This window comes from Miniopterus schreibersii (assembly GCF_964146895.1).
Source record: "Miniopterus schreibersii genome assembly, chromosome: 4".
In the NCBI taxonomy this organism is placed as follows: Eukaryota; Metazoa; Chordata; class Mammalia; order Chiroptera; family Miniopteridae; genus Miniopterus; species Miniopterus schreibersii.
The window spans coordinates 101,103,339-101,115,645 of NC_138105.1; the positions used below are offsets into that span (position 1 = coordinate 101,103,339).

At 53.4% G+C, this 12,307-nt stretch overlaps 1 protein-coding gene across 6 annotated transcripts in view; it reads left to right on the forward strand.

The window, feature by feature from the left end:
• The window catches only part of MAD1L1 (mitotic arrest deficient 1 like 1), a 222,584-nt gene that overhangs the window by 5,639 nt on the left and 204,638 nt on the right, over positions 1 to 12,307 (forward strand). For 5 of the 6 annotated variants that reach the window (XM_081134495.1, XM_081134493.1, XM_081134496.1 and 2 more), the window contains 7 exons: positions 329 to 490; positions 3,549 to 3,689; positions 5,698 to 5,877; positions 8,812 to 8,936; positions 9,877 to 9,958; positions 11,307 to 11,437; positions 11,586 to 11,700. In XM_081134495.1, coding sequence (XP_080990621.1) covers positions 341 to 490; positions 3,549 to 3,689; positions 5,698 to 5,877; positions 8,812 to 8,936; positions 9,877 to 9,958; positions 11,307 to 11,437; positions 11,586 to 11,700 — 924 coding nt within the window. In that variant the 5' untranslated portion in view covers positions 329 to 340. Of the gene's footprint in view, positions 1 to 19; positions 129 to 328; positions 491 to 3,548; positions 3,690 to 5,697; positions 5,878 to 8,811; positions 8,937 to 9,876; positions 9,959 to 11,306; positions 11,438 to 11,585; positions 11,701 to 12,307 lie in introns of those variants that run through there. The other variant, XM_081134491.1, reaches the window with a different exon arrangement.

A 12,307-nucleotide genomic window follows, 5' to 3' on the forward strand; every position in this document is an offset into this window, starting at 1 on the left:
CCCAGAAGCCGGGCTTTCTGTGAGTATGTCTGTGGGAGAGGTGCACTGCCTGCTGAACACCCCCACCCGGGAGCTGCCTGTCTGCCCCGCTGGTGTGCAGGTCGTCACTGACAGTGGCTTGGAGGCATGTTGGCTTTCTATGCCTCTTATTTCTTCTCGGTAAATCAGCAGTCTGGGCTCCCAGGTAACCCTGGAGAACATGGTTGTGGACACCAGAATATTTGAAGGGCTCTGAGAGAGTGGCAGGGGTGGTGAGGTTCCTCTGGGCAGCCAGCAGAACTGAAGTTTCGGGGGAAGGCTTGCTGTGACCCCTCTCATCTTCCTCCAGAGAGACGCGGCCATGGAAGACCTGGGGGAAAATACCACTGTCCTGTCCTCCCTGAGGTCTTTGAACAACTTCATTTCTCAGCGAGTGGACGGAGGAGCTGGACTGGATGTTTCCACCTCTGCCCCAGGTTCTCTGCAGATGCAGTACCAGCAGAGCATGCAGGTGAGTCTTGTTGGAAGAGGGGTCTCTGGGTGAAGACACCTGTCCTTAGGTGGGGCCTATTCAAGTTCTCTATAGTTCAGGTGAGTGCCCTGTGCTAGGATCAGGGTCTCTTAAGTAAAGACACCTGTCCTTAGGCTGGTTCAATTGCCTTATACAGCAGGTCCTCAAATAATGTTTCTGTTGATGAGATGCTATAGGAACATAACTCTAGTTTATCTCAGTTAACCTGGTAAAATTGGTTTCATCACAAGTCGTTTTGCTCAAAGTGTAGAACCTATGGCTAACATTAAGTGAGCACTTACTGTAGTTGGGCAGGTCAGTGTTTCCTCAGCCCAGAGGCCGTCTGTCCATCTTCCAGATCTCCAACGTGGGTATTCATAGTGTCGGGAAGATAGCTGGAAGCCATGGACTGGCCCTGAACCGTCCTGGTTAATAGCCTGATTTATCTGCGGCGCAGAGTGGGTCTGGTGCTCAGCGTGTGCTCATGTTAAGGAGCTCACAAATGCTAGTGATGGGATTGGAATGCTGGTTTCTTCATTTAATTGAGGAAAACCCACATGGCCTGGGAGCTTGGCCACTGATGGTGCAGTCAGCTTCTGGCTCCCTGGAAGGTGTAATACAGGAGAAGGCTATGTTGTAAACACAGGTTCTCAGCCTGGTGGGAAGGCCAAGGCAGTGAGCAAGGCAAAGGATTGGGTATGTAATGGTCTCAGACTGTGGGAGGTTATTTGCAGATCTCGGCTTCAGTATGCCGTGGGGTGAATTTTACAGTTTTACTCTGATTATAGTGTTATTTCCCTTTGTTCCAAGTTCTTAGCAGTGCTCTCTGTAGACACAGTTGTAGAGAGGTCAGGTGGCCTGAAGGACTTCAGCTTCTAAGGAGTTATGGGGTTAGTCCCAGTTGGGGCAGGATCACTGCGTCTTACAGGGAGGGGGCATGGTGTCTGCAGGCTTGCCCAGGCCTCACCACTCTGCACTGACGTCTGCTAAGGCAGCCCCTGACTTCTCTGCTGTGTTCCTTCTCTCCTGTCGGCCCACCGTGCTGCTGGAACCATTTGGCCGCAGTGTCCTGTGTCAGACATGGGTTCCTGTTGCTCTGGGAGCCCCCTGGAAGCTCGGATGCACTCATTTGCTGAATGATTGAGTTACTATATGTTTGTTAGTGCACTAAGTTGCTCACTCTCTTTTTTTGGCAAGGACTGTAATTTTTTTGAAATTAGGTTTTTTGCTTTTGGTGTTAAAACACTTTTTTATGAAATAATGGTGGTAATAGATTATGCTGTGATCCTTGACCACTGGTCAAAAAAAGTAATAATTTTATTGATGCACATGCCTGGGAACTTTTGGCCTATCTGTCAGGACTATGAATCTAGAATTTTGGCGGCCCCAGGTCTCACTCAGTTAGTGCTGGAAGGGTCAGTAAGTGAGTGGCAGAGCCAGACTGAGCTGATTAGAGGCATGCTGCCGCTGTACCCGCTGTGGGTCCCTGACCTGTCGTCAGTGCTTCTCTCTTTCCTAGCGTGCCTCCCCCAGCTGTAGATCTGGGAGCCTGGAGGCAGAGATCAGTATTTCTTGCCTACCCCCTCCCCCTCCCTCCTTTTAATAAGGCCCCCTGTTTATGTTTGAAAGTGTTCACGGTTTGCTCTGCTACACATCAGTGTTTGTGTAAATATGAAAATAATGTTTTGCCCTGGCCTGCATGGCTCAGAGATTAAAGCGTCGGCCTGTGCACTGGCAGGTCACAGATTTGATTCCCAGTCAAGGGCACATACCTGAGTTGCAGGTCTGATCCCAATCCCTGGTCGGGGCAGGTGTGGGAGGCAACCAATCGGTGTGTCTCTGTTATATTGCTGTCACCCCCTCTCCCCCCCTTCGCTTCCACTGTCTCTAAAATCAATGGGAAAAATAATCCTCACTCAAGGAGTGGCCTCTAACCCCCTAGATGCCAGTAGCACACACACTACCACCTCCTCTCGTGACACTGCCAAGTGTCCCTGGTTGAAATAAGAACCACTTGCTCTAGCTCAGTGCTTCTCAAACTTCAGTGTGCATGTGAGTCCCTGACACTATATATAAAGGGATGATTCTGATTCGGTGTCTCTGGGGTGCATCCTGAGGCTGCATGTCCGTTAAGTGTCCAGAGGTGCTGTGCGCTGGATTGCAGGCCATTCTGGAGTGGTCAGGCGCTAGCCGACGTGAAGAAGAGTCCCTTATAGTTGGTGATTCTTTGAAACTATTTCGTGTGTCTTCTGAGGCCCTTCAAGGCTTGAACTCATGTTTGTTTACCTCTTGTCTGTGGGAGGTAGACTTCTAAGATGGCCCTTGGTGGGCCACACTCTCTCCCACATAATGAAACACTAACTAGGTGTTGTGGCAATGAGATTTGCAAATATAATTAAGATCTCAAATCAGTTAACCTCGGTGAGCCTGTAAAATGTGGGTTGAGAGATGAGACCGAGAGCTCAGAGATGCCAAGCAGGAGAGGGACTCCACACGTGGGAGATTCTCCCTGGTTGGCTTTGGAGCTGGAGAGGGCCATGTGGCAGGGAATGTGGGTGGCTTTCAGGAGCCACAGCAGCCCATGGCTGACACTCAGCAAGGAAATGGGACCTCAGTCCCACAGCCGTGTGCATGAGTCCAGATGAGAACACAGCCCGCCGACTGCATTGAATTCAGCTGTGAGACTGCTCAGAGAATTCAGCCTTGTGTGCCTGGCCTTCTGCCCTGCAGGACGATAGCTCATGTTACTGGTGTTTTACACTGCTAGTTTGGTAACTTGTTACACAGCAATGGGAAACCCTTTTCTTAATATACCCTCCTTTTTAAAACAAGCCTACACACTGTCATCTTAAAACATACCCTCCTCTTCACCTTTGTCATCTCTGTAGCTGTTTCCCCATACCCATCCTCCAACTCTGGACCGAGCTTCTTCCTTCTTCCCTGGGCTGAGCCTTGTTGGGAGCAGGTGCCCTGGGAGTGAGTGTTGAACAAACCACTTGCCTGCTTGATGTAGCAGCTACTGAGGATTCTGTCTTTCCTTTGGGCATGACCCGGTCAGTTGGAAGAGCGAGCAGAGCAGATCCGGTCGAAGTCTCACATCATCCAGGTGGAGCGTGAGAAGATGCAGATGCAGCTGAGTCACAAGAGGGCTCGCGTGGAGCTGGAGCGAGCGGCCAGCACCAGTGCCCGTAGCTACGAGGTGAGTTCAGGGTGGCCAGCTCCTGGAGACCATGAGAAACTAGAGCCACACGGGCTGGGAGTACAGGTGCTCTACCTCTGGGCGGCCAGGCCTGCCTTAGGCCCCGGATATCAGCTGTGCTCCACCTCCTTGAGGAGGGCAGCGCAGGTGCTGGTGCTGCAGGCCTCCTGGCTTCCCCTCCGTCCAGAAGAAATGGGATGCAGATCTGGCAGAAAGACCAGGTGGCAATGGAGTGACAGGCTTAGAAAATCCCCAGGTTGCATAGGGGTCTTGGCCCAGGCTAGGTCTTGTTTAAATGATTATAGGGCCTCAGCAAGGAACCCCAATCTTGAGGCTGCTTCATGTTGCCCTGGCTTACCCACAGCAGGCTGGGAAAGCGCTACCCCCTCACCCAGAGGCGTTAGGTGTTTACTCAGTGCTTCCTTGCCTTGGATTAACAGCCCTTTGCAGGGTTTTCCAGTAAGTGCTGTGGGACATGGAAATGCCGCTAGGATTCAGGCAGAGCATCCCAGCTCTGTGCTTTCCCCGAGGGTGATGTCTGGCCCTGTTCTTGCCCTGCATGGCACATCTGCATGCTTTCCTAGTCCCTGTAAAAATGGCTGGGGTCTTTGAGGTTGTGCTAACCAGACATGTTTGAACCCGGTGTACAGGCTCCTGGCTGTGGTGTGCTGTGTGGGCTCAGTAGCCCAGAGATGCAGCCTGTGGGTCCTGATGTTGCTCTGAGTGGTATTTGTGAGGTGGGGCTTGATGTTTTGGGTTGTTCTAGGAGGGACAGTCTTGGGGAAAAGGGTGGGAAGCAGGAGGGAGAGGCCTTGGGAATCTGGGAGGTGGCACAGAGAGGCCATTGGGCTGTGGGAAGAGTGGGCTTGGTGGCACTGCCCTGGCTCTCAGAGAATGGGGATATGGGGCTGTTGGAGTTTCTCAGGGCCATGAGTCCCATGAAGACAGGACTTGCCCTGACTGCCCTGGATCTCTAGTGCCCAGTATACTGTGGCACCTTCAAGGTGCTTGGAAAAGATTTGAACAAGTGAGGGATGGCTCTAGGGTAGCTGAACGTCTTTCTTGGGGAAATCCAAGGATGCAGGGCTGACTGAACTTAATCCTGGGGCCCCTCGCCGAACTTGGGCCTCCCCCTGAGAGGCCTTTCCTTCCCTACTGTGGACAAGGCTGAAGGTGAGCCTGGGACCACCTGAGTGAGTGGTTTCTAAATTTTTCCTTTTGAGTCTTGGGCATCTCCAGTGGTTTTCCAGGACTGTCATTGGCAGTGAGTGGGAAGGACAGGTGGGTGGGAATCTCAGCCCTCTCACCTGGAAATATCTATCAGATGGTGAGATGTTGGTGTCTGAGGACCTGCCTGGGCTTCCCATGTGTGCTCAGATGCCGCATCCTGCCTGTGAGGTGCAGACCAGACCCTGGGCAGCCAGAGCACCCTTGCTGCTGCTTTGTGGAAGGTGCCTTTGCCGCAGGGCCTCCTGGGTGCCAGGCTGGAGGTTGTGCTGCAAGCACTTGCTCTCAGTAAGGCAGCCCTGGGAGCACCTGGTAATCTTTGGAGGGAGCTTTCTGATGAGAGGTCAGAGGTCAGCAGTGTCCCACTCCATGTAACCAGGATTCTTCGCCTTGGCCCCCAGGACTCTGGTTCCCACTGTCTGGTCCCTTGGCTTCTCAGGCTGAAATTAACCACCTTAGAGGCCGGGTCAGCTTAGTGTTAGTCCTGTGCCCTCCTCACCAGCACAAGCCATGCTGCCCCGAGGGTCTGAGTACAGGATGGCTTTGAAAGCGTGTGGGAGATAGGTGCCCTCATGGTAGAAAGGCGCCCTGGGTCAGCTGTTCCTGTCTGCAGGCCACCTGTCCTCGCCCCGTTGGGGTATGCCAGCTTGTTGTAATGGCGGCCCATGTGCCATCAGTTGAAAGCTGCTGGGTCTTCTGTGGGCCTGGGGCCTTGCCTGAAAGAGGACAGTGAGGCCTTCCTGCTCCGACCAGAGCTTACCAGGTCCCCCCCTTTGGGCAGCGTGAGGTGGACCGGAACCAGGAGCTCCTGACACGAATTCGGCAGCTTCAGGACCGCGAGGCGGAGGCGGAGGAGAAAATGAAGGAGCAGCTGGAGCGCAATAGGCAGTGTAAGCAGAGCCTGGACGCCGCCAACAGGAGGCTGCAGGAGAAGGAGGATGGCCTGGCCGAGGCCGGCGAGGTGAGGGGCCAGGGCCCCGCAGGGCTTTTTCACTGCTGCGCCTTCACTTTTTTCCATTGTTATCATAGCAAAGATACTAATTTTCCATTCTGTGGTTTTCAGTGTATAAGCTGAAAACTTTTTTTTTTTTAAATGTATTTTATTGGTTTCGGAGAGAGGAAGGGAGAGGGAGAGAGAGAGATGGAAACATTTATGTCAAGAGTCTTTGACCGGCTGCCTCCTGCACGCCCCCAACTGGGGCTCGAGCCCATAACCCGGGCATGTGCCCTGACAGGGAGTCGAACCGCGATCTCCTGGATCCTAGGTTGATGCTCAACCGCTGAGCCACGCCAGCTGGGCAGACACCTTTTAGTCTTTGTAATTATGATATTTAACGGTTGGTGAAACTGTTCTTTTGTCATGTTCAAATGTTTTGGTTTTTTACACACACACCATGGTAGACGGTATGTAGCAGATAGCTTCATGCATGCCACTTTTTTGCTTCTTGTGAATTGTTTTATTTGGAGTGAGTCCTTGGAGAGAGGTTATAAGGGCCCAGTTACAGCTACCTGTGGTTCTTGCTGCCCACCAGCTGCTGTGTTGTGCTAACACCCATGTGAGTGTTCTAGTTCCACTGGGTCTCACCTGTCATGGATGGTGCAATTTTCTGGAAATTCTTGTGTTTTCTTTTGTTTTTTCCTCCAGAAGATGTAGGTAGTTGCCTCTGGATTTGCATTTCTTTGATTGTTAGTGGGGTCTGTGTGTGTGTGTGTCTGTCTGTCTATTAGCATCTGAGAGCACCTTTGAAACCAGAGGTAAATGAACTGTAGTGTCCTTATGTCTTCAATTGAAGGCTGTATACATTTTTGAAACAGCCCAAATGTTGATGCTGGTGGAAATTAGACTCTTCTGCCTTTCCTTTCCCTTTGCTGAGCTGCTCAGGATTACAGGTGCTGCAAGGAAAACGATGAAGAGCTGCCTGGGGGGCAGGGATCACTGGTGTTCTGTCTCCCGTGACAGCTTTGGAAGCAGGCCTGGGTTATTCTTGCCTTGGCAGCCCAGTATGTTAAGGTTGTTTGTACATCTGTCTTCTGACGTGGATGTGGGCAGGAGAGGGGCTGGGATTGGCTTCAAGAAGAGTTCCCCTCCTGCCCTTGGCGTGCTTGCCTGTGCCCCCCCCCCCGGGATCCCTGGGGAGGCTAGTCCTGCACACTGTGCAGTGATGGGCAGAAGGGCAGACCCTAACCACAGAAGTTGCAAAGAGGATGCCGAGTGGGGCCCTCTGTGGCGGAGGTCTTGGCCATTTGAGACGTGGGGCCGTGCACGTCGCTTCTCTTACTTGTCATCTCCTCAGAGAAGCCTTCCCAGTCACTCAGTGCAGAACTACACCCGCACCCCCCACTGTGTTCTGTTGTCATGTGCCTGGCTCTGCTCGCCACTCCTCGGAAATCTCGTGGATGGCCTGGCTTTCCCACAGCACCTGTCTGACCCTGCACCCGCACAGTGCTGGTGCCGTGCGCATTTATCGAGTTTAGGATGGCTTCTCCAAAGGACGTGCTCATTGTTGAGCATATTTTTAATGCCTTCACTCGGTGTGGTTCCCAGATTGGTAGTTGCTGTTGTAATAAAGCAAACCATGCAGGTGAGTGCAGGGGGGACGCAGGCCTGTGCCAGCCCGCCAGCCTCCTTGGAGGACGTGCGGTGGCAGTGCCGACCCTTTAAGTGGTCCCGGGTTGGACTGGTGCATGAGTGCGGTGGCCTCCTTGTCTGTGAGGGTGCTCAGGGGCTGCCACTCACTGTGCTGAGCCATCAGTCCGTTTTCTCACCTTGCTTGTAGGATCCCTCGGAGTGACCTCTGGCTCCCAGGGGCTGATGTGGCAACTTCTCCACGTTACTTTACATGATGCACCTGCCCATACGGCTCAGCGGTTGAGCATCAACCTATGATCCAGGAGATCACGGTTTGATTCCCAGTCAGGGCACATGCTCAGATTGGCCTGGGTTGTGGGGCTCAATCCCCAGCAGGGGGTGTGCAGGAGGAAGCTAATCAATGACTCTCATCATTGATGTTTCTGTCTCTCTCAGTCTCCCTTCCTCTCTTTGAATTCAATTAAAAAATATATATACATGATGCTTCTGAGTAGTCTGGTCTTTCCCGTTGGTGTGACTGGCATGCTTTCTCCCCCTAGGACAGCCACAGGGCAGTGCCATGGCTGTAAGGCTGCCTGGTGGGTGCAGTATGCAAAGTGGGCACACTGTCCTGGACCAGGCTGTGCTCTGGGACACCTCCCTAGGCTTCGGTTTTCCTTTGGGACCACTTCCTGCCTGGGAGTGCTTCAGTCTCTGGCATTCTGGCAGCTCCTCTTCATTCTGTGTGACTTTTCGTTTTGATGATGGCCTCCGTCTCCCATTCCAGCTTCTTGGGGTGGGAGGGCACCTGGCTGTGGCTCACAGGTGGCATCTTTAGCACAAAGCTGGAGTGGTAGCATGGTGTAGGGGTTAGGGAAAGAATTCCAGGCTGAGAGGCGGGAGCAAGGTGTGGAGGGAGGGTTGTGCAGAGCACGCCAGGGACCAGTGAGGGTCCAGGGTGACTGACAGGATGTGGGGTGTGTTGACACTTTGTGGGAAGGGCTGTCATTGGGGCATGAGACTAGGGCCTGTCTTGGCCAGCAGCAGTTCTTGCTCCTGAGGCCATTGTCACCATGACCCAGCCTCTCCTGTTGGCTCATGGGAAATACGAGGTGCACTTGTGCTTGTGCTCTGGGGCTAGGTTGTGGGTGGTGTCTGGTCATGTTGTCTAAAGGAGCAGATGGCTCTGTCCCTGCCCTCAGGAGTGGGATGGGAGGGGCAGGCTCTGGTTAGGGTGTTTGTCTGACCTTTTGTGTTTGGGAGGCTCACATGCATCTGTGCACCAGTGGCCTCAGTGGATGGCTGTCTGTCCCGCTCTGCTTTTAGACCATCAGCGAATTAAAGAACAGGATCTCGGAACTGCAGTGGAGTGTAATGAACCAGGAGATGCAGGTGAAGGGCCTGGAGTCTGAGAAGCAGGAGCTGCAGGAGCAGCTGGACCTGCAGCGTAGGTGAGTGAGTGAGGAGCCTGCACACCTGTAGCCTACGGGGCATGTGCTATGCTGGATGTTCCCTTGTTAACTGTGTGGGAGACCACACACAGGAAACCACAGGCTTGTCCTGGCCCTCTGTGGTGTACGTACCCAGCCTCCACGAATGTTGTATGTACTAAAGCCCTGAGGCTCTACAGGTGCCCTTTAGGTGCCGCCCTCCCCACCTATAGGCTCTTGGGGACAGACCCTGAGGCCTCTGAGCCTGGGAACTGTGTCAGAACAGAGTGTCACTTTAAATATCCTGAGAACAAGAAGAGGGCACAGCCATGGAGGGAGCTTTGGAGAAGGTGTTGCATCGGAGCTTGGTTTTAAAGGCTATGGTGGACATCTGCGGCCGGTGGGAGATGGGTGGTAAAGGACATTCCCAGAAGACAGCATTCTGAGCAAAGGCATGGAAATTGAAACAACTTCAGAGGTGAGGTCAGAAGGCGGAATACTCTCCCAAAGAATTTGGCCTTTATCTTCACAGATGTTGTCTAGGGAGAGTTCTGGCCACTTGGCGGAGTCAGGTCAGTTAGGAATGGGCCCCTGCTGTGGCTGTACCAGGGCCAGCAGCCAGAGCTGCAATGTGAGGAGATGTGGGGCTGGAGAACTGGGCTGCTGCAGCCGGAGAGGGTCTGGCAGGTGGTTTGGGCTCACCCCCCAGCCTGTCCTGATGAGCCAGGCCCTGGAGGCACTGGCAGGGGCTAGAGTCCGGATTCTGGGGCTGTCCCTGAAGGAAGTGTGTGGCTGGGTGTGTGTGCGAGTGCATGTGCCTACAAGTATGTGTGCATGCATGCATGTGTGTACATGTGTGTAGGTGTGTGTACACATCATCACTGGAGAGCTTTAGGATAAGGGGGATTGTTGGCCTCACCACATACCACATTCTGCATGTGATCCACTTTTCTCCTAATAGAAAATGTCAGGAAGCCGATCAGAAGATTCAGGAACTCCAGGCCAGCCAAGAAACAAGGGCAGACCAGGAGCAGAGGATCAAGGTGAGTCACTCCAGCTCTGTTTCAGTCCCTGGCTGTGTGGTAGGTGTCACAGTGGTGGTTTTACCTTCTTCCCCGTGGGTGTTTCTGAGCTGGGGCGTGCTCAGTGGGGTTTGGGGGAAGTTGCTGCCTGTGCCCATTGTGCCGTTTACACTGATCATCTTCGCATGTGCGAGGCTTGTGCTAGCTGCTAGGGATGCCACAGTGAACAGGAGATGCATTCTGCTCCCAGGATGAAGACCGAAAACATGCACACAAGGAAGACAGCACGTGTGACAGTCGAGGGGGTGCGAGCTGGGAAGGTGGTAGGCAGCTTGGAGAGGCGCCCAGCTCGCACGCGATGGGCCTCAGTGCAGGGCGGCTTGAGTCACGTTCAGGTCGTGCTGCTGCACCGAGCGAGGCCCCTGCCAGGGAGGCAGCGACAGGTCCCTGGGATGGCTGTCCTCCACCTTGAGAGTGACATCCGTACTCTGCCTGCCTCATGATCCGCTCCTGCTGCCCCCTGCTCTGTCCTGTCCGCTCCCCTCTCCAGCTGTGCTCACCCTGTCACTTCCTAGACTCCCTGCTCCCTCTCGCGTCTGGTCTTTCACAGGATGTTCTCTCTACCTACTGTGCCTACCTGTCCCTCCTCCCCAGCCTTCCTCCCCCACCCTCACAACTTTGTGTGTCCCCATCATCTCTTTCCTGCCCCTCATCCTCCTGTCTGCAGCCCTTGGCCCATTTCACTTTACTTGCCAGCACTGCCTGATGCCTGTCTTTTCCACCAGACTCAGACCTCACCTGTTTTCTGTGTCATCCTGGCCCCACTATTTGACTCAGTACCTAGTACAGAGATGGGTCCTGTTAGTGTCAGTGTAGTGCTGGTATTTGTTGAATGACTGACTGATTTGGTCCTGGTCTCATACTCTTAGCCTGTTTTGTGACTTGTCATTAATGGATGCCAGTTGTCTCCATTGTGTCCCAAGGGGACTAGAGATTGTAAAGAAAAGGCTGTCCTCCCTGTGGAAAAGACTTGGTTACGTGTGTGTTAGAGCAGTGGAATCAGATTGCACATGGGAGGAGTGGGATGTTTTACTGGTCTTTTTGTTCAGGGAGCCTTTGCTGAGTGTCCTTGAGCCAGATGTGTCTTAGGTTCCTGCCCTTGAGGGCAGCACAGCACAGCAGCATAACACTAGCCTGTGCTATACTGTGGGCGCTGCCTGGAAGTGAACCCTGAGGACCAGCATGAGGCACAGGCGGTGTAGGCAGGACAGGGTTTCTGGAGGAGAGGGCCAGGGCCACGGAGGTCTCTGAAGCCCTGGGGCAGTTTGGTGTTCATGATTTTCTCCTCTCTGTCCCTGGTCTTACTCAGGATTTGGAGCAGAAGCTGTTCCTGCAGGAGCAGGATTCTGTGATTGTGAAGAACATGAAGTCTGAGCTGGTGCGATTGCCCAAGATGGAGCGGGAGCTGAAGCAGCTGAAGGAAGAGAATGCCTACCTGCGGTGAGGCGGGCATGGTGGTGGGGTGGGCAGGGAGCCTCCATGAGTTAGATCTTGGGTATGCCAGTATGCAGCCCAGTGCTCCTGGGGATCCCGGACTCATTCCTAGGATATGTGGTTGTTTGAGTGACTTTATTTTTATCCCTCTCAGGGAGATGCGAGAGACCAACGGGCTGCTCAGGGAAGAAGTGGAGGGGCTGCAGCGGAAGCTGAGCCGTCAGGAGAAGATGCAGGAAAATTTGGTTGACCTGGAGCTGGAGAAGGAGGTGAGGGCCTGAGCTGGTGAGCTGTTTCTAGCCCTGGCTGTCTAGAGGACTCTGGGTGTTTCAGTCCTACGTTCCAGTTGGTCACCTAAACTAAGGAAGCTGCTGTGCTGGTGTGGTGGTAGGATACTGGCCCCCAAAGGTGGCTATGACTTAGTCCCCAGAACTGTGAATCTGTTATCTTAGGTGGCAGAGGGGAACTAAGGGTGCTGATCAGCTGGCCTGGGGTAGATTGACTCCTCTGGGTTATCCAGGTGGGCCAGTGTGATCACAGGTACTTATGTGTGCAAGGGGGGGGTCGGAGCAATTGTCAGAAGGATTTCACCTGCTGATGGCGGCACTGAAGATGGAGGAAGGGGCCATGAGCCAAGGACTGTGGGCACCTCTAGAAACTGGAAAAGGAGAAGAAATGGATTTTTCCTGTAGAGCCTCTGGAAGGAGTGCAGCCCTGCCTGCCGCCACCTTGATTTTAGTCTAGGAGGCCAGCGTGGTCAGACTTCTGAATTACAGGGCTCTGAGGGAGTAAATCTGTGCTGTTCTCAGCCGTGCAGTGGCAATAGGAAAACTGAAACAAATGGTATCTGAAAGAAACATTGCAGATGTGTGAGAC